The 19,772-nt window shown below is 42.2% G+C and overlaps 1 protein-coding gene across 1 annotated transcript in view; it reads right to left on the minus strand.

The window, feature by feature from the left end:
* Nucleotides 1-19,772, minus strand: part of CEP350 (centrosomal protein 350) — a 411,134-nt gene that overhangs the window by 152,374 nt on the left and 238,988 nt on the right. The window contains exon 22 of the mRNA XM_030208006.1: nucleotides 3,280-3,446. Coding sequence (XP_030063866.1) covers nucleotides 3,280-3,446 — 167 coding nt within the window. The remainder of the gene's footprint in view (nucleotides 1-3,279; nucleotides 3,447-19,772) is intronic.

Raw genomic sequence — 19,772 nt, forward strand, 5'->3', positions numbered from 1 at the left:
AAAAATAGGCTGCATTATGAGTGGATTCATAGTGAGCAGCTCAAAGTCAAGGAAGAACCAGATGGTGGGAGTCCAAGGAACGGAGAACTCGTGAGATAGTATAAGGAACTGTGGCTGAAAAAAAAGGTATAAAGGACAGCCAAAGTGAAGAGTCCTGTGAGACATATTATCTTGAACCCACACTTAAAATAGACAGGCAACCAGTGCAACTGAACAAGCTCTTGGCCGGATTGACTCTCCAACCAAGATGCTCCAAAAACTACATGACTCGAGCCGTAACTCATGTACTCTCCTGAAAAGACTTGGCTCAAAACAATGTCATCAAGATAGAGTTGAACCAGAATCCCCTCCTTGCACAATGCAGCCTTGACTACCACCATAACTTTGGAAAACATCAGAGGAGCTGTTGCCAAGCTGAATGGAAGTGTGCAAAATTGAAAGTGCTACCCAAGATAGCAACACAGAGGAATCACAGAAGAGGCTTCAGATTAGGAATATGAACAAAGTTTCTGTGGTGGAGGGGTAGCATTGAATGTTAAGGAGGTCTTGAATCAAATAAACTGAAAATTCTGCAGGGAACAAAACAAATCTTGGAATCCTTATGGATTGAAATTCCATGTTTAAAAGGGAAAAGGATAATTATAGGAGTGTATTACCGTCTACCTAGCCAGAATGAACAGACGGATGTACAAATGTTATCAGAAATTAGGGAGGCTAATCTTGCTTCACCAATTATTACATTTCTTTGAAGGGATGAACAAACATGTGGATAAAGGTGAGCTGGTCGAAACTGTGTACCCTCCACCTGCCCCTTTAAGGTTTATCCTCAGGAATACGGAGAACCTTAGCATCACCAAAACTCCTAATCAGCATGTCCAACTCCTCCCTGAAAAGCACAGATCCCCAAAAGAGCAGCATACAAAGTTTTGACTTAAAGACATCTGCAGCCCAGCCCCAGAACCACAAAGCTCTGTGAGCAGACACCAACAGGGTCATATTCTTGGCTGACAATCTCAACAAATCATGCAGAGCATCCACCAGGAAGGAAAAACCCATTTCAATCTTACTACCTCCCTGTCTGGGACCCCCAGTGCAACTTTGGGGCATCCAGACTATTTCTGTCCATCAGAAACAGACTCTCGTCACTAAGCCACCACAAATGGATGCCTGTAGGGCTAAAGCCAACAAGTTGAAACTGTACTTTAAAAGGATCGCCATTCTGTGATCCTGAGAGTACTTCAGAGCAGCACTACCATCCACAGGGAGAGTCATATTCTTGGTCAAATTAGGGGGCTTGAACAACTCCCTATCCTCCGCCAGAAGGGAATAAACTTACTTTGCATAGCCACTCTCCACTGTGCAGTAGGAGACCCACCACTCTACATAAACCATGTCCCTGATATCCTGATTCATGGGGAAGGACTTAGAAAGTTTCCCAATACCCTTCATCAAGGGATCCACCTTCCTAGCAGTTCCCTCTGAGGGAACTCTCTCAAGTTCCCTCTGAGGGAACACTCTCCTCAAAATTAAGAACCTTAGAAACCTGGACTATGAGCCCAGACAACTCTTTCCTGTGAAACACACTCACTATAGAGAGATCCTCAGGAGTAAGATCATCCCCTGGAGGATCCTGAAGGGAAAGGTCTAACTTTGGAATATACCACTTAGGAGTTTGGAACTTTCTCTACCTGACTTTAAGGCTAAACTTAAAAGATATCTCTTTCATAAGGTTTTTGGGTCTTAGGTGCCTATTGCTGTCTGTACTGGGATTGCGGCTTTGTGTTGTTAGGCCCATTATTGCTACGTGTTAATTTCAGACTTCTGATGCAGGCATTTTAACTGAAACACAGCCCAAGTTATCAAAATTGCAATAAAGTATATCAAGCACTTTTTCCTTTTTTTTTTTATTATATCCACTGTTTTGCTTGTTCTGTGTAGAGATTTGTTCTTCAGTTTTGCCTTAGAATCATGCAATGCCAGTTTCAGACTTACCTTTGACCTCTCTAGTTCTCTGTGGTTTCTAACCTTCTCCCATATTATTGTAGTTCTTTTCCTTTCTTTCTCTTGTTATAATTTTTGTAAACCACTTCGATAGTTTTCTCCTAAGCGGTATATTGAAACTCAATACCCCCTGGGGAAAAGTGGCACCAAGGACCAGCACCACACAAGCCCAGGTACAGATAAAGGATCAGCCAAAATATACATATATATTTTTTCTAAACAGGCACCCAAACAAGAAACAAATAGCTGAAATTGCTAAATGTCCTGGAAGACCATGCCTCATGTCCCCTCCTCCCCCACCGGTCCTACAAGACCAGCTCAGATTGCATGTCTACCATCTGCTGGGAGACTGAGAAATACTGACTGGCAGGTAGATGCACAGCAATCTTTTTTTTTGTTTTGTTACATTTGTACCCCGCGCTTTCCCACTCATGGCAGGCTCAATGCGGCTTACATGGGGCAATGGAGAGTTAAGTGACTTGCCCAGAGTCACAAGGAGCTGCCTGTGCCGGGAATCGAACTCAGTTCCTCAGTTCCCCAGGACCAAAGTCCACCACCCTAACCACTAGGCCACTCCTAGTTCTCAAAGTCAGGTGTTTAGAAACAGGATACTGGGCTAGACTGACCAATTGGTCTGACCCAGTATGGCTATTCTTATGTTCTCAGTCTCCATCTGCTAATAAGAATGCATAACCCAAGCATTTGGACTGATTTGAAGGGCTGCTATGGAATTCAAATGTTATTAGACAAAACCAGGAAATCAACTAATTCCCAATCAAAACAGCTGTTCCACTTCTCGTACTGGTGCTCCCTGTAATCTTGGGCAAATCACATCACCCAACATGGCCTCAGATACAAACTTAAGAGCTTGATTTATTAACCCGCATTATTACCATTTAACACATGCTAGTCAACGCAGGCTCCATTAAACTCAATGAGACCTGTTAACTATGTTAAAGTGAATTAACACACGTTAGTCGGCCTATTCTTTATAGACTGTAAAGCCTCTGACGACAGGGAAATATTTACTGCACCTGAATGTAGTTTGCTTCAAGCTTCCAATGAAAATTCGAACTAAATATAAAATAAAACAAGCACAATGGGAAACAATTTTTGCTACAAAGACAATATGATCTCAATCCAGAAAAGTCATGCAATGAAATGCCTGATTTCTCAAATTGTGAACAAACAGTTCAGTGACTGGAGATCTCATGTTCTTCACCCTCTATTTATTACATCTCCTGAAGTTCATTTCGTCTGATTAGAGTTACCTCCTACCTTTCTCATCCAGTAGTGAAGGGATGCTGTTACTGTGCAGGGAGTCCTCTCCACCAGTATGAATCTGCTCCTCGATGTAACTGTCCAATTTTATTTGTCGGGGCACTTTCTTCTCCTTTTCCTTGGACGATGGCATAGAAGGGCTCTCTTGTCGACTGCTACTACTGCTGCTGTTCCAAAAAAAAAACCAAAAACAGTAAACTATTCCTGGTCTCTCATCATCTAAACATACTCCACTTACAATCTGTTACTCTAGCATATACAAATGTAGCCAACCAAATACTAGCAGGAAGGAATTACAAAATTGTATACCAAAGGTTATACAGTTATGCCTTTAGGTTTTAGGAGAGGAAATAATCAGAATAGTTAATCCCAGCCTAATCGCAATTAGACATGTGAAGTGAGCGGTATGCCTGCCTTTGTGAAAAAAGCCTGCAGAATTCATACATTTCCTCTCCTTTGGAGCTATTCACAGAAGTTGGTTCTTCCCACAAATATTCCTCCCACTTAGACAATAGATTAAATGTATCTACAGACCTTTCTTAAGAACCCTGAAAATGAGTTATCTGCTACTTTGAACCACTTCTTGGTGGGAGTTAGTGGTATACAAGCAACATATCACATCACATTTCTTCAAAAGATGGATGAAGTCCACTCATAAATCTCTTTACAACTGAACAGAACAAGAAATGTCAATTTTTCTGTTCTTGTCATCTGTGTCACAATCAAGTAACACTGATACATTCATGATCTCCTGGAAGAATACTACTGTATTCATTTCATTCAATTCTCGTATATCTAGGATGATACTCTGCACATCTAATACTAGTAGTATCTTATTGGCAAATACAGATTTGGTTCCCTTACCTGCAAACAGTTAGTACAGGTGTCTCTAATAATGCTCCCATGTAACCCAACTCTAACACAGCAAAGAAGGAAGCTGATTCATCCCAACCTCTACTGACTGGCCCTATTGGCAGGCCTCCCCTTATTGGACAAAGTAGGAGATATATTACTGGCTTAAAGAAAAGGTTCTACCAGAAGGTTCTATACACTTTTTTAAAATTGTATGTTTAATGATTTCATAATACTAGCACATCAATTACAGAGTGACCAAGAAACATACACAATAACAAAATAAAGTAATCTCAAACAATGAAGAAAAATAATGGTTGATCACAATGACTAAGGGCCAATATCTTAATGGTAAAAATTAAGGCAAAAGAAAATAAACCACCCATAAACACTAGTTTAAATGCAGTAGTTAGTCTTCTCAGTGTTCATATGCCTTGAGAAGCTGAACCTAGGGTAACAATACCTCCCCTACCTTTCAAAAAATAATTGAGCTGTTTGGGATCAATAAACATAAAAGCATTACACCTAAGTACTATCACACAAACACAAGGAGACTTCACAAAAAGCTAGCTTAGAGGCTTAAAAGAAATATTCTCTCCTCTTCTCTATATCAGGAAAAATACGTATCTTAGAACTTAACAACTGCTCATTCAAGTGTCCAAAGTATAAATGAATCACAAGTTACAGCCAGATTCCAGGGCAAAAGTAGACACCTGGGTTGTTCTTTGAGTCACTACTTCCAGAAATGATTCAAGGAAGCCAGTCAAATCAAGAGAAGCTTGTTCCTTTTTTATAAAATAATTTTCCTCATATTTCCCCCTTGCCTTAAGAGTTATATACTGAACTCTTATCAAAGGAGGAATAGTTTGAGATGACATTCCCAAAATGTCTTTAGAGTATTTACATACCATATTTATGGGAGGAATTATGGGGGAATTTGGGAACATCCAAACTGCGTAAATTGTTTCTTCCTTATTCGATTCTCCATAAACTCCATTTTCAACGTAAATACAGTAATCTCTATTCTTGATCCCAGTAATACTAGTTTCATATAACACTGCAACTTTAATCTCAATGACCTCAATCCATGTGGACCTTGGCTCAGAGTGGAGGGCTGAAGACAAAGCTCCAACAACGTGACTAGGAAAGGGTCTGTGGACCTATCTGTGGGAGAAAAAACAGACCCCAGGACTCTACAACCAAGTTGCAGACTGTGGACTGTGGTATTTTACTTTTCGCAGTTGTTGGTGTTCTAGAGGGTATGGCCCCACCAACAATTTTTTTAAAAATGTTAAACTGTTTGAATCAGTCTGTTTTGGAGCAGTTGGCTTTTTTTTTCACTTTATTTCAATGGTGAAGCTTCTTCCTACTGCCTCTTTTTTTCTGATATTGTTTAAACCAATGATAGAGCTGGACCCCATGCTGGATTGATTTGTTTTCAGTTGAATCATTCCAGGGAGGTTTGCGGTTTCCTGTTTATTGGTCTATTTGATGTTAAGTGATGGTTCAGTGCTCCATAAGAACATTGCCACACTGGGACAGACCAAAGGTCAATCAAGCCCAGCATCCAGTTTCCAACAGTGGCCAATCAAGATTACAAGTACTCGGCAAGATCCCAAAACAATACAATACATTTTATACTGCTTATCCTAGAAATAAGCAGTGGATTTTCCCCAAGTCATTTTAATAATGGCTTATAGACTAGTAGTAGTTTTTCAAGCAAACTTTTGTATTTTGGTGTTTGGTTTATGTTTGCTTTCTGATTTTGTGGAAGTTCCAGATGCACTATTACTTGTTCCACTGTCACTGAAAATGTCTTTTCTCCTCTCGTACCTCCATCTGCTGGACATAACCCACTGATTAAGACTAGTCTAGCAGAGACAAGAAGGAACGTATATTAAAATGTTAAAAGGAATGTGTGAAACACATAAAAAAAAATACATACCAAAATCAGGAAAAATAAAACAAATGAACCAAAATGTTTTGTCCTGAGCACATCAATACCTCACTGCCATACAATGGAATTTTACTTTAATCGCAAGAGTTTCTCAGGACGTGTTCTCACATATGGGTAACGTCATCCGACAGAGCTCCGACACAGATGCTACATAGAGTTCTATATCTTTAAGAAGCTTTTTGGCAGCATCCCACTGTGCATGAATAAGTGCCTTCCTGTCTGACATGCGAACGCAGGGGCCAGCAGTATAACATCAAAACAAAAGAATGCAATTCCTAGGGGAGGTGGGAGGGGATGTGAGAATATGTATCCTGCCGTCCTTTGAGAACATCCGCTACAGGTAAATAACTTTGCTTTCTCTGAAGACAAGATTTCTCATATATGGGAATCCCTAGCTACCAGGCTCACCGAAAACAACAATGCAAGGACACTAGGGACTTGCAACAGCAAGGACAGGCAGAATTATTCAACCTGAAACTATATACAGATTTGTTGTGAGGGTGTAGTCGGGAAGAGAAGAAAAATGAGCCTAGGAGGGTGGAGTTGGATTCTAGACACCAAACAAGTTATGCAGTATTATCAGACTAAGCTTGCTGTCACATCGGGTATGCTGCTCAAGGCAATAATGAGATGTGAATGTGTAACCATGTTGGAGCTCTGCAAATATCCTCAATGAATTCTTATTTCAAGGTGGATCAGCTACTAGGGCCTGAAGTTTGCTGACTCCGCAAGCTGAAGTAAATGCCACCAAAAAAAAAAAAAAATGACCTTCCAGGTCAGGTACTTCACATGACAGGAATCTAGCAGCTCAAAAGGAGCTTTCATCAGCTGGGTGAGAATGACATTGAGGTCCCATGACACAATAAAAGGTTTGATGGGGAGCTTTGTCATAGCAAACTTCTCATGGGGTTTTCCTCCTACATGGTGATAAGCACTGATTGCACTTAAGTGAACCCTTACAGGAATTGGTCTTCAAACTAGACTCAGAAAGGTGTAGGAGGTATTCAGGTAGGTTTTGTGTAGGGCAAAAGAGGGGGGTGTAGGGCTTTGCCCTCACACCAGGTGGCAAACCTCCTCCACTTAAAAGTATAACACCTCTTATTGGAATCTTTCCTGGAAGCCAACAGGACTCTGAAGACACCCTCAGGCAGTTGTAGGAAAGTAAGTTCTATACTCGTAACATCTAGGCTGTGAGAGCCAGTGACTGGAAAGGGAAATGGGACTTGATATACCGCCTTTCTGAGGTTTTTGCAACTACATTCAAAGCGGGACTGGGGTGCTGCATCTTGAGAATCAGAAAACAGTCTAGTCTCCTCAGATCTTTGGAGGACGACGACAGAAGGTAAGGCACAATAAGGATCATGGTCCCCCAGTCCTGTTTGAGTTTAAGCAGAGCAAACTCCAAATTTCACATTCAAAAATTTATAAAAATTAACACCATAATAAATCTTACCATATTAGTAACAGCAAATGCATGCGTTAGTGTTTTATATCTTCTGATTGATATGTTGAGCTGGAGCTTGATGATTCTTCAGCTATGTCAGGCTATAACAGGCTATAAATAGTTTGATGTTACTAATATGGTAAGATTTATTAAGATGTTAATTTTTATTAATTTTTAAATGTGAAACTTTGGTTTCTAAATAAACCAACGTGTAAATATTGTGCATATTGATCAACAGTTCCTGAGGAAACCCTGGTGGCAAAACACAATTTTGGGTTGAAAATACTTGAGATGTATGTGCTCTGTAGAAAGGAATACACACACTTTATGAAGAATGAACTTTGGATGTGATTATTTTATACTGCTATGAAGATTAGGTGATTCCAACAGATTTAATTTGGAGATCAAGAAGAAGAAGAAGGAGTGATTACAAGGACATATTTACTCTGTTTTGTAATGGACATTTGGTTTTAGACTGATTGGAAGGAATGGAATATGTTCACTTTTTAATATGTGTGTTGATAAACATATTTTTGAATTATGTAATAAAGATTGTCAATTTTTATGTAGCTTTATAATCTATATAAGGCTTTCTATTGTTTAATTAATGTTTCTATGAGGAAGCTATACTCTTATTTATTCCAAAGCTTGTATTGTTGATATTCAGTACTGTAGGAATTATGGTGGACATAGGCTGGGACTCCGAAGTCTGGCTTAACTATGTTTAAACGTTTTTTATTGACATTGCAGCAACACAAACATTGTCATACAGGCTCTGCATATAACGTCCATCCAACCTCCATCTAAATATGCAACAATTGTTAATTAACATACAGCATTTGTGAATTTTATGCCAACATTTATTACCCCATCAATATACCTATCCTCCCCCCGCCCTCTCCCATTCCCTTCCTTACTCCCCCCCCCCCCTTTACCCCAGACCTGGAAAACCATTCAGTAACAGCCCGTGGAGTTCACCCTGTATTTAAAAGTAAACTACGACCTCTATGGCTTAGACTTTGCAAATAAGGACCCCAGACAGCCAAAAATGTGACTCTCTTTTTCTGTGAGAGCCTAGATTCTCCAGCCTCCCAAGACACCAGCTGATGTAACTGGTTTCTCCAGTGCCAATATGCCGGAGGATCCTTGACTGTCCAGTACTGTAAGATACATTTCTTGGCCAATAAGCTCATCTTACGGAGCATTAATGTTTCAAAGCGATTCCGCCCTCTAAAGGACCCCGGAATGTCTAAAATCAATTGTTCAGCTGTCCCCAGGATCCGTAGCCCCAACCGCTCCTCCCAAAAACCTCGGACTTGTGTCCAGAACCTTTTCAAAATTGGGCAACTCCAAAACATATGCAGCATTGTGCCAGGGTGCCTTCCACATTTGAGACAATCTGGGCTGCGATTCCCTCCCATATGTGCTAGTTGAGCTGTAGTTATGTATCCCCTATGAATACAACGATAGGCACATTCTCTCAAACGAGCATCTGATACTAATAGGGGTATTCGTGCTACTGATTTAGTGATGTCCCATGATGTCACTACAACTCCCAATTCCTTTTCCCAAGCACTCTTCAGCTGTCTGTAGTCCCTGGGGGGCTGCCATCCTGATAGTGTTTTATGAAGCAAAGATATTGTGAGTTCGCCCTCACCAAAAGAGTGAAAAGATTTTCGTACCTTTTCCCCCAACCGAGTTCTCAGCGGATCTCCCGGCAAAGAAGTGATATAGTGTCGCACTTGTCGTATAGCAAATCTATTCCCCCAGGAGTCACCTACCTTTCCCAATAATTCCTCGTCTGTAAGGGGCTGCCCATCTTCACCCACCAGATGTTCCAAATTAGAAATTCCCCGACTAGCCCATTCAACAAAGTATCGGCTTGACAATCCTGGCAAAAATGCACCATTCCCACATATGGCTATCAAATCCGTTATTGTTGAGTCCCCTCCTAGTTGTCGTATAAGCACTCCCCACACCTCTCGGAGCGATCGCAACATCACGCTTTTACTTAATCCTTCCGGTAGATCACGTGTTTTGTGATGTAAAAGCGAAAAAAGCTGATAAGGTTCCCAAAGTGCTGCCTCCAGCGTTGTGGGAGTGTATCGTTGTGTATCTAAACACCAATCTCCTAGATAACGCAACTGGCATGCCTGATTGTATAGTTCTAAATTTGGCATGCCCATTCCTCCTCGGCTCCAGCTGCCTACTAACCGTGAGAAACGAACCCGTGGCTTCTTGCCTCTCCAACAAAACTTTGATGCTAACTTGTAAAAACTCTTCAAGTCTTTCCGTCGGAGCCAGACTGGGATGGTCTGCATCACATAGAGCCACTTGGGGAACAACACCATTTTAATCAAGTTTACTCTCCCTAACACTGACAACGGCAAGTCCAGCCATCCTTGTAGCACCTGCTGGGTCTCCTCTAACAGCCAAGTAATATTAAGATCATACAACCGCGAAGGATCCATAGGCATCAAGATTCCTAGATACTTAAAAGAGGTTTGTGCTTTCCTCAGAGGGAATTTGCCTCTCCACCGCCTCCACACTTCCTCTGAGGAGGCCAAGGCCTCCGATTTCTCTAAATTCAAACTGAGGCCCGCATAGTCTCCGTATTCAGAGAAGATCTCTAATAGAGTGTTCAAGGATTCCTGTGGTTCTGTTAAATGGACCAAGATGTCATCTGCGAAAGCCGCTACTTTAAAGACCTCGTTCCCTATCGTTACCCCCGCTACCACTTTCTGTTCCTCAATTTCTCTCAACAAGGGATCCAGTGTTAGCACAAATAATAATGGTGACAGAGGACAACCTTGGCGGGTTCCCCGGCCTATTTCAAAATCTTTTGTCTCAATCCCATTTACCGATATTCTGGCCTTTGGCGTTGAATACAATGCTTTGATCCCTGATAAAAATCTATCCGTGAAGCCATATTTCTGAAGAACAGCATATAGGAAATTCCATTTTACTTTATCAAAAGCTTTTTCAGCGTCAAAGCTTATTAACAAAGAATTTTCCTTCCCTCGACATCTGGCTTCTAATGAGGTCAAAACCTTGCAAACATTCTTAGTGATTTTCCGTCCCCTTACAAACCCCACTTGGGAGTCGTGTATAAGATTCGGCAGGATTCTCGCTAATCTGTTTGCTAAGATCTTAGCCATCAATTTCACTTCATAATTTAGAAGCGAAATCGGCCTATATGATTCAACTAGTTCCAGATCCTTCCCTTTCTTAGGGAGTACTATAATACAAGCTGTATTTAAATCCGGAGGCATCCTTTCTTGCTCTATTAATATGTTAAACATTGCAGCCAGGGGCTCAGTTATTTCTTCTTCCATGATCTTATAAAATTCCGCTCGGTAGCCATCTACACCCGGTGCCTTAAGCAGTGCGCCTTGGTTAATCGCCAGAAACACCTCATCTGGTGTAATAGGAATATTAAGTCGCTGCGCCTCTTGAGGGGACAGTGTTGGTAATCCCATCTGATCTAAGTAGGAGTCTCCCGATAGACCATCATCCGGCGGGGCCTCATATAATCTTTTGTAATATTGATAAAAGCTCTCGCTAATCTCCTTGTCCGTATGGACCCGTTCTCCCTGCCTCTTCTTCATAGTCAAGATCCTAGTTTTACCCTGTTTGGTTGCAATCAGGCGTGCCATCAAACGACCACATTTGTTCCCATGCTTATATAATTGATATTTACAATAGATTTGCGATTTACTGTAACTGCTTTATAATGAAGTATTTCATTTAATTTCGTCTGCAAGAGCATTAAACGTTGTCTATTCTCAATGGAGGCCTGTTGCCCATATCTTCTCCGAGCTCTGCAGACTAACTGACTCAACCTCAGTATCTCTCTATTCCTAGTCTTACGTTTGTGAGCCATATAGCTGATGATTTCTCCTTGAAATACTGCCTTGGCCGTTTCCCAGTACAGGACCGGGTCTTCAACGTGTATTGCATTGTGTTCTTTATAATCCCGCCAACTCTGATGTATGGAGGCCCTAAAACCCTGATCCCGATATAGCTCCGCGGGAAACACCCATCTCCGTGCCACTCCCCTCTCTTCCTTAGGCACCCAGCTCAATTCCACCCAGGCATGATCCGATATCACATCTGCTCCTATTACAGATGCCGTCACTGAATTGAACATCTGTTCTGAAATCAACAAATAATCAATTCGAGCCTGTGTGCCGTGTGCCCTTGGTAGGTGTGTATAGTCTCTCTCCTGCGGATTGAAAATCCTCCAGGCATCCACTAGCCCCACCTGTCGGCAAAGATTAGGCAGCCCCCGAGACTCCTGTCTAAGCTCATTCCTCCTAGCCCCGGTACTATCGATCAAGGGGTCCATCACCATATTAAAGTCTCCCCCTACTATTATGGGCAAAGATTTGCTCGTTAACAGTCGCGAGGTGATCATCTTATAGAACTTCCGATCATATTGGTTCGGAGCATATACGTTGCCAAACAACATGATTTGGCGCTGTATATGAGCCTCACATAGTAGAAATCTACCCCCTGGATCAGTGAAGTTCACCTCCACCTTATCCACTATTCCTTTTCGAAACAGGATGGCAACCCCTCCTTTCTTTCCCTGTGCAGCTGCGGATACACAATCCCCCACCCACCAAGTTCGCAATTTAGCATGTTCCCCAGCCAATAGATGGGTTTCCTGGAGGAGGGCTATATCTACTTTATGTCTTTGCAAATGCTGCAAAATTTTTGAACGTTTAATTGGGGAAGAGATCCCTCCCACATTCCATGTAACTATTTTTAGAGGACCCAGTTCACATAAAAAATATGTTCACAAGATGTATACCATTTATTCAAGGAAGAGGGATGTCCCAGCCCCCACCCCTCTTCATACACCGTCATAAGCCATTTTAGTTCATTCCCAAACTCCACTAGCCGTATCTCCCAGGTCTCATTCCCCCCCATCTTCCCCTTTATGATACCCAATTACCCCCTGAAACCCCAACCTCCCTTCTACAGAACCCAAGTCTCTAAATGAGACCATCACGTATAACACCTCCTACCCCCTCCCTCTCGTAAACCAACTAACATAAATTGCTCTTCCTCATCTTCCCCCTCTTCAGTATGTCTCTAACTTTTGGTTGTGTAACTTTTCCAGATAGTCCAAAAAACAGCATTAAACAAACTTCACAAAACCTTATTCCAGAGTTCTCAGGCTTTCTCTCTGGTCTGTAAGGAGGATCCTCCACAGCCCTCTGCAAGAACGTCCCTGGGGTGGTCTTCGGCAGTATCACTCTGATATTAATCCAAGCCGCTCTGGCAAAATCAACACAATTTTATGGTGTAAAGGTTATGTCTCGGTTCTCTGTGGTATTCTGCTCAATAATCCCAGTCCTCTGCCAAATCCATTTTATAGCACACGCCCCAGGGGTTCTAGTTGCCCAAGAAATTCTCCTAGGCTTCCTCCTGTGGTCGTAATCTTGCCGGTCCACCAATTCCGCTCATCCAATTGGCATTAACATCTTCCAAATCTAATTAACATTTTGTAATCCAGTTTGTTGTTTCTATGCTTTCCTCGATCCCATCTTCCATGAGATATCTGTTGATCCTCCGCTTAACCTCTCAATCAGCGGTGTTCCACGGAGTTCAAAAAAGCTTGTGCTTGTTCAATCGTTGTATAAACCTGCGTGGCCGCTTGATAGGTGACTCTTAATTTAGCTGGATATTGCAGTGCAAATCGAATTTTCATTTCAAAAAGTTTTGTGCAGATAGGAGAGAACTTCCTTCTCTGCATCGCCACCGCTGCAGAATAGTCCTGGAAACATAAAATCTTTTTGTTCCCATATTGCAGCGCCTGATCTTTGCTCAAAGCCTGCAGTATTGCCTCTTTGTGCGCAAAGTTTAAGATGCAGCAGATCACCACTCTTGGACGTGCGGCTTCCGCGTGTTTGGGCCCCACTCGAAGTGCTCTCTCTACCTGGAGAACTCCTAGGTCTTCTGGGAGTTGTAGTTGTTCTGGCAGCCATTTTTCCAAAAATACCCGCAGGTTTGCAGTCTCCAAGGCCTCAGGCAGACCCACAAATCTTAAATTATTCCTCCGTGATCTATTCTCGAGGTCTTCAAGCTTTCCTTCATAGCTTTCCACCATGGTTTTAAGCTTAGTATTTTCCTCCTCCATTTTGTGCACTCTGTCTTCGAGGGCTCCATGATGTTGCTGATACTCCACCAGTTCTTTAGTGAGCTGTCCCAAGTTTTCTTGGACTAGCGTTATTTTACTGTCTATGGGCCCCAAGCGCCGATCCAACAAAGGCTCCATGGCGGCCGTCACCTCCGCCGCCACCTCCGCCACCCACACAGAGCTCAAGGCAGTCGCAGCTGGGCTCGCCGGAGCCGCCATTTTTTCCTCGCTGGCCCGCGTCTTTTCTTTTTCTCGGCGAACGCTTTTCGCCGCCATGGAATTCCTCTGTGAGTAACACTGATTTAATTACCTTTCCTTCTTGTTGCGGGTTAATATGTTTAGCGGTTCTTTACTGGGGCAGTTTCCTGGATTTTGAGGGTTTAGTGGGTAAGCTGGCCGGAGCGGAGATTTCAACAACCGCTCCTGGTCATGGCGTCACGTGATCATAGTCTGGCTTAAATAAAGATCGGATTTCATCTCTTATGGCAGGGGGTCATTTATTTACCTCCCAGGAACATAGTAAGATATTAGAATGGGCTGATTTGAATAAATTAAATATGTTATTAGGTTAGAACATAATGTGGCAGCTTTAGTGGAGTACTGCCACAGTCAAAGAGTTCCATGTAGGTTATGCATAAATAAGGAACCTTGGTTCCTAGATGATAGTGAGTTTGTTGAGCAGTGGAATCAAATAATCACTAACTGCTCCCTTGATTTAATGCTCCTGACAATCGATAGATTAACTCGGTTATTAGATCAGCATCACCAGGAGTTAATTAAAAAAATGGATATTATGAAAAAATCATATTCAAGTGAGATTTATCAGAGCAAATTATTAGAACATAATCAACAAATGGAGCAATACAGACAGCAAACTAAATCTCAAAAGATATCAAATTATAGAGATGAATATGACTATACGTGTTACCTTCAACAACAACAACAACTGCTGAAATTATCTCAAGTTTCCTTGGAAAGAGTAATTTCTAATAGGGAATTTAGATATCTGTATAATAAGTATCCTAAAATATCTATTATATACTTCATGCCAACAATACATAAGTCTTTATTATCTCCACCGAGGTGCCCTAATGTATCCAGTAAGCAATCGTTATTAGAACCTCTTTCTCAATATTTAAATTTTTATTTGGGTGAATTTGTTTTGAAATTACAATCATACTTAAGAGATTCAATGCATTTAATTAAGATTTTGGAATCTGTGGATCTATCTCAGCAGTCACTGGTTACGTTAGACGTTCAGGCGTTCTCTCTCTCTATAAAACGCACCTCCAACGTTCTAATGAAGCCTCCAAAAGTTCAAACGTTCTAAATGTGTAGTTGTGTAGATCACTTTTTCTCCATGAGTGTCTGCCCCGCCCTCGCATCACAACGTGATGACGTCGAGGGCGGAGCACTGACACTCAGCGAATCGCATCGCTCACCCGTTGCTAAGCGAGGAAACGTGAGAGTCAGAATGGAACTGAGTGCGTCTATTGTCCGCTGCTGCTAGGGTACCCAAGGCCCGCCATGCCATTGTCCCAGGATGCCATGGGGGACTCTCCTCTCAGTCGTACCCCAATCCCCGTGCCAGCCTTTTTCAAGGACGCAGAGTGCAGCTTCTCACGGAAACGGCAAGGGTGCCCTCTCTGCTATACTCTGCCTCCCTGCCCACCAGACAAGAGTGTCCCACCCATTAGTCGTATATTCCCACATCGCTGCCAGTCTTGGAGTCAGGCTCGACCACAGAGCATATCCTTCCGTAGTCCAGAGCGACAGCCACTACATAGCTGACTCTATGATGAGAGCAGGAGGGAGCTGTTCTTTGAGCAGTGTTTCCAGAGAATCTGCAAGTTAGGATGAGGCTCCTTTGGGGAGGTTTACAAGGTAACAAGAAGGTGCTACAGTATCTGGCTTCTGTATTTAGAATCTTTTGTGCTCTGTCACACTCATCAAGGAGAACTTTTGTGCACCCCTTCTGTCTGTGTTCTCCTCCATTTGTCAGTATGCAGCCATCATGTAAACAATCTCTGTAAGCACTATTTCTTCCTCTCATCATTTGAGATTTTTTTCTTTGCACTACCTGACTCTGAGGGAACTATCATCCGTTCGGACTCATGGGTCCCATCCTATTATTCTTTCATCATATTTTTGCATGATTTCTTTGTGTATTCACACACTCTCTCACACACTCAGTGTCTTTCTCTCTCTCACTCTCACACACTGTCTCTCACACACTCTATGTCTCACACTGTATCACATTCACTCTCTTATGTGTCACACAGTCACTCACACACTCTCTTGGTCTCATACACTCGGTCTCACAGAGAGTCTGTGTTTCACACACACTCTCTCTGACACACACTGTATCTGTGTGAAACACACACTCTCTCTCTCTCACACTCACTGTGTCTCACATACGCACTTGCACACACTCTGATTCTCACACACACACACACACACACACACACTCTCTCTCACAGACACACTCGCACCCAGACTCACTCTCTCTCTGTCACACACACACTCGCACATTTACTCTCTCTCTCTCACAATCACTCTCACATACACTCTTTCAAACATACACACTCCGAGGAAAACCTTGCTAGCGCCCGTTTCATTTGTGTCAGAAACAGGCCTTTTTTTTACTAGTATACAAATATTACGCAAAGCCAAAGATTTGATGGCTCAATATTTGTGACTGAATTAAACAAATTGAATGAAAAAAATGGCAACATTAGTGACAGATAATAACTATTTCTGATTTTTGGACACTTTCTATTTGCAAACGAAGGGAGTAGCAATGGGGGTGACTGTTGCCCCCCCCAACCCAGTATTGCTTGTCTATATATGGGTTTATTTGAAAAGAATTTTATTTACACATCAGTATTTTTCAAATTCATTCTCATATGGAAGTTTATTGATGACATCTTTTTTGTATGGTTAGGCGATGAATCAACTTTGAGGGGATTTCTGTATTATTTAAATCGATGTGATAATATTACTATTGAAATGATAGTACATGAAAAACAAAATAATTTTCTGGATATTTCTATCAATTTCTCAGATGGCCATTTTAGCACATCTGTTTTTAGGAAGAAAACTGATCATAATTCTCTTCTCCACTATCGGAGCTACGATCCCAGATAAACATAGGATGGAATTCCAGTAGGGCAATTTTTAAGAGTAAAACGATTATGTTATACTGATGATGAATTTAAATGGCATGCTTTGATAGCAGCAGAAATAAAGTAATTAGAAAAGCTTATAAACTTGCAAAAAATGCTCAGAGAGAATGGCTTTTATATGATTCAGACTACACTAAGGCAGATGCGTTGATGTGTATTCTCCCATATTCTAAACAAGTTATTCAATTGCATAAAATCCTTTTTAAGCACTGGAAGGTGTTAACAGTTTATCAAAACTTTTCTAATTTTCCTAAAATTGCATACAGAAGAACGAATAACTTGGGGGAAATATTATCTGTAATGAAATATGTTTATTGGATGATAAATGTAAAGGACATTTTGTTTGCAATGCTTGCATTTATTGTAAATACGTCATGTGTTGTTTCCTTTTGAAAAATCATACCAACTGCAAACTCAGCAGGGGTGGTTTACGGCATTCAATGCCCCTTAAAAAATGGTATATTGATCAATAAAATAAAATAAAAGTACGGATAGCAGAACACTTAAGTAATATTAAGATCAATAAAAGGGAGGCTCCTTTTGTTTCACATTGGCTGACAGCTAGGCACAAATTGGATAACTTACAATTTGTGGTGTTATATCAGGTTCACAACAATGGGGGGGGGGGGGGTGATATATTCAGATGGCTTCTAGGTAATGAACAAAAATTGATTTACTCATTAAAAACAATTGAACCTAATGGACTAAGAGAAATTCAGTGTGATGAACATGTTTGATAGCTTTCACCTGAGGGACCTCCCATCAAACATATAAATGGCAAGTGACTGACTCACCCGCAAATGCGCAGTAGAGACTTCCCTCTCTGTTCCGCCCCTGCGTCAAGACGTGATGACTTCAGAGGACGGAACAGAGGGAAAGAAACGCTGCGCTGAGGAGTGGACCTGGAACACGGAAGGGGAAGGAGGGAACCGCCGAGGCCGCTAACCCCCTCCGAGGTCGCCGCTGGCACCCCCTCCACCCAGGCCGGGCCCTCTCCTCTCCATTGAACTTACAGCGCCGAAACCGCAGCAGGCAGATCGCCTCCCGTCGGCCTTCCTTCCCTGCCTGTCCCGCCCTCGCTGACGTTACATCACACGAGGGCGGGACACAGGCAGGGAAGGAAGGCCGATGGGAGGCGATCTGCCTGCTGTGGTTTTGGAGGTGAGGTGCTGTAAGCTCAATGGAGAGGAAAGGAGAGCCCCCGGCCCGGGTGGAGGGGGGCCAGCGGCGACCCTGGGGGGGGGGGGGGAGTGGGAGCAGCGACCCGGGGGGGAGGGGCGGCAACCTCGGGGGAGGGTTGGAGGGGGAGAGGGGAGGAGAAATGCTGGACATGGATGCAGGTGAGGGAAGACAGGAAGATGCACATGGATGGATGGATGGATGGAGGGGAGGGTACAGAAGAGAGGGAAGGGGATAGAGGAAAATAACTGGATGTGAATGACAGGGGAGGACAGGGGGTAAGAATGAGAGGGGAGGACATGGGGTAAAAGAGAATCACTGGCCATGGGTGGGAAGGGCAGGGGAGAGAGGAGAGCTAATGGACATAGATGGATGGAGGGGAGGGCAGGAGAAATGCTGGACATGGATGGAGGAGAGGGAAGACAGGAAGGAGATGCACATGGAAGGGAAGGGAGGGGAGGGGAGAGGGCAGGGGACAGAGGAATTTTGCCAAACAAAAATCTTGCCCGTTTTAACGGGCTAAACGGCTAGTATATCTATAAAAGAGACGCTGTCATCACACATGAGTTAGCGTTTCATATCCTCCGATGTTGAGCTGGAGCTTGATGACTCCTTAGCTATGTCTGGCTATAAATAGTTTGATGTTACTAATATGGTAAGATTTATTATGATGTTAATTTTTATTAATTTTGAATATGAAATTTGGAGTTTGGTTTCTAAATAAACTAATGTGTAAATATTGTGCATATAGATCAACTATAGATCAACAGCTCCTAAGGACACTCTAGTGGCGAAACACAATTTTGTGTCGAGCTGAAAATATTCGGGCTGTATATGCTCTGTAGAAAGGAATACATACACTTTAATTTATGAGAAATGAACTTTGGAGATTATTCTGTACTGCAAAGATCAGGTGATTCCAAAAGATTTAATTTGGAGATCAAGAAGAAGAACTGTGATTACAAGGATATATTTACTCTGTTCTGCAATGGAAATTTGGTTTTAGACTGATTGGAGCGAATGGAATATGTTCACTTTTTAATAGGTATGTTGATTAATTAATATATTTTTGAATTATGTAATAAAGATTGTCAATTTTTATGTAGCTTTCTAATCTATATACAGTTTTCTATTGTTTAATTACTGAGTTTAAGCAGAGTCAGCATGGATTCGGCCAAGGGAGGTTTTGCTTCACCAATCTGCTTCATTTCTTTGAAGGCGTGAATAAACATGAGGATAAGCATAGAAATATAGAATCATGACAGCAGATAACGGCCAAATGGCCCATCCAGTCTGCCCTTCCTCAGTAACCACTAGCTCCTCCTTTACCTAAGGGATCCCATGTGCCTGTCCTAAGCTTTCTTAAACTCAGACATAGTCCTCATCTCCATGACCTCCACCGGGAGGCCATTCCACACATCCACAACCCTTTCTGTGAAATAGTATTTTCTTACATTCTTCCTAAGCCTATTTCCTCTTAAATTCATTCTATGCCCTCTCATTCCAGAGTTTTCCTTCATTTGGAAAAGACTCACCTCCTGTGCATTAACGCCACTGAGGTATTTAAACGTCTCTATCATATCCCCTCTTCCAGCCTATACATATGTTGAGGTCCATGAGCTCCATTCTGCTTATATCTTTCTGTAGGTGTGGTCCCCAGAATTGTACTACGTACTCCAAATGGAGCCTCACCAGAGACTTACAGAAGGGTACTATCACCCTTTT

This window comes from Microcaecilia unicolor, chromosome 6, assembly GCF_901765095.1.
Source record: "Microcaecilia unicolor chromosome 6, aMicUni1.1, whole genome shotgun sequence".
In the NCBI taxonomy this organism is placed as follows: domain Eukaryota; kingdom Metazoa; phylum Chordata; class Amphibia; order Gymnophiona; family Siphonopidae; genus Microcaecilia; species Microcaecilia unicolor.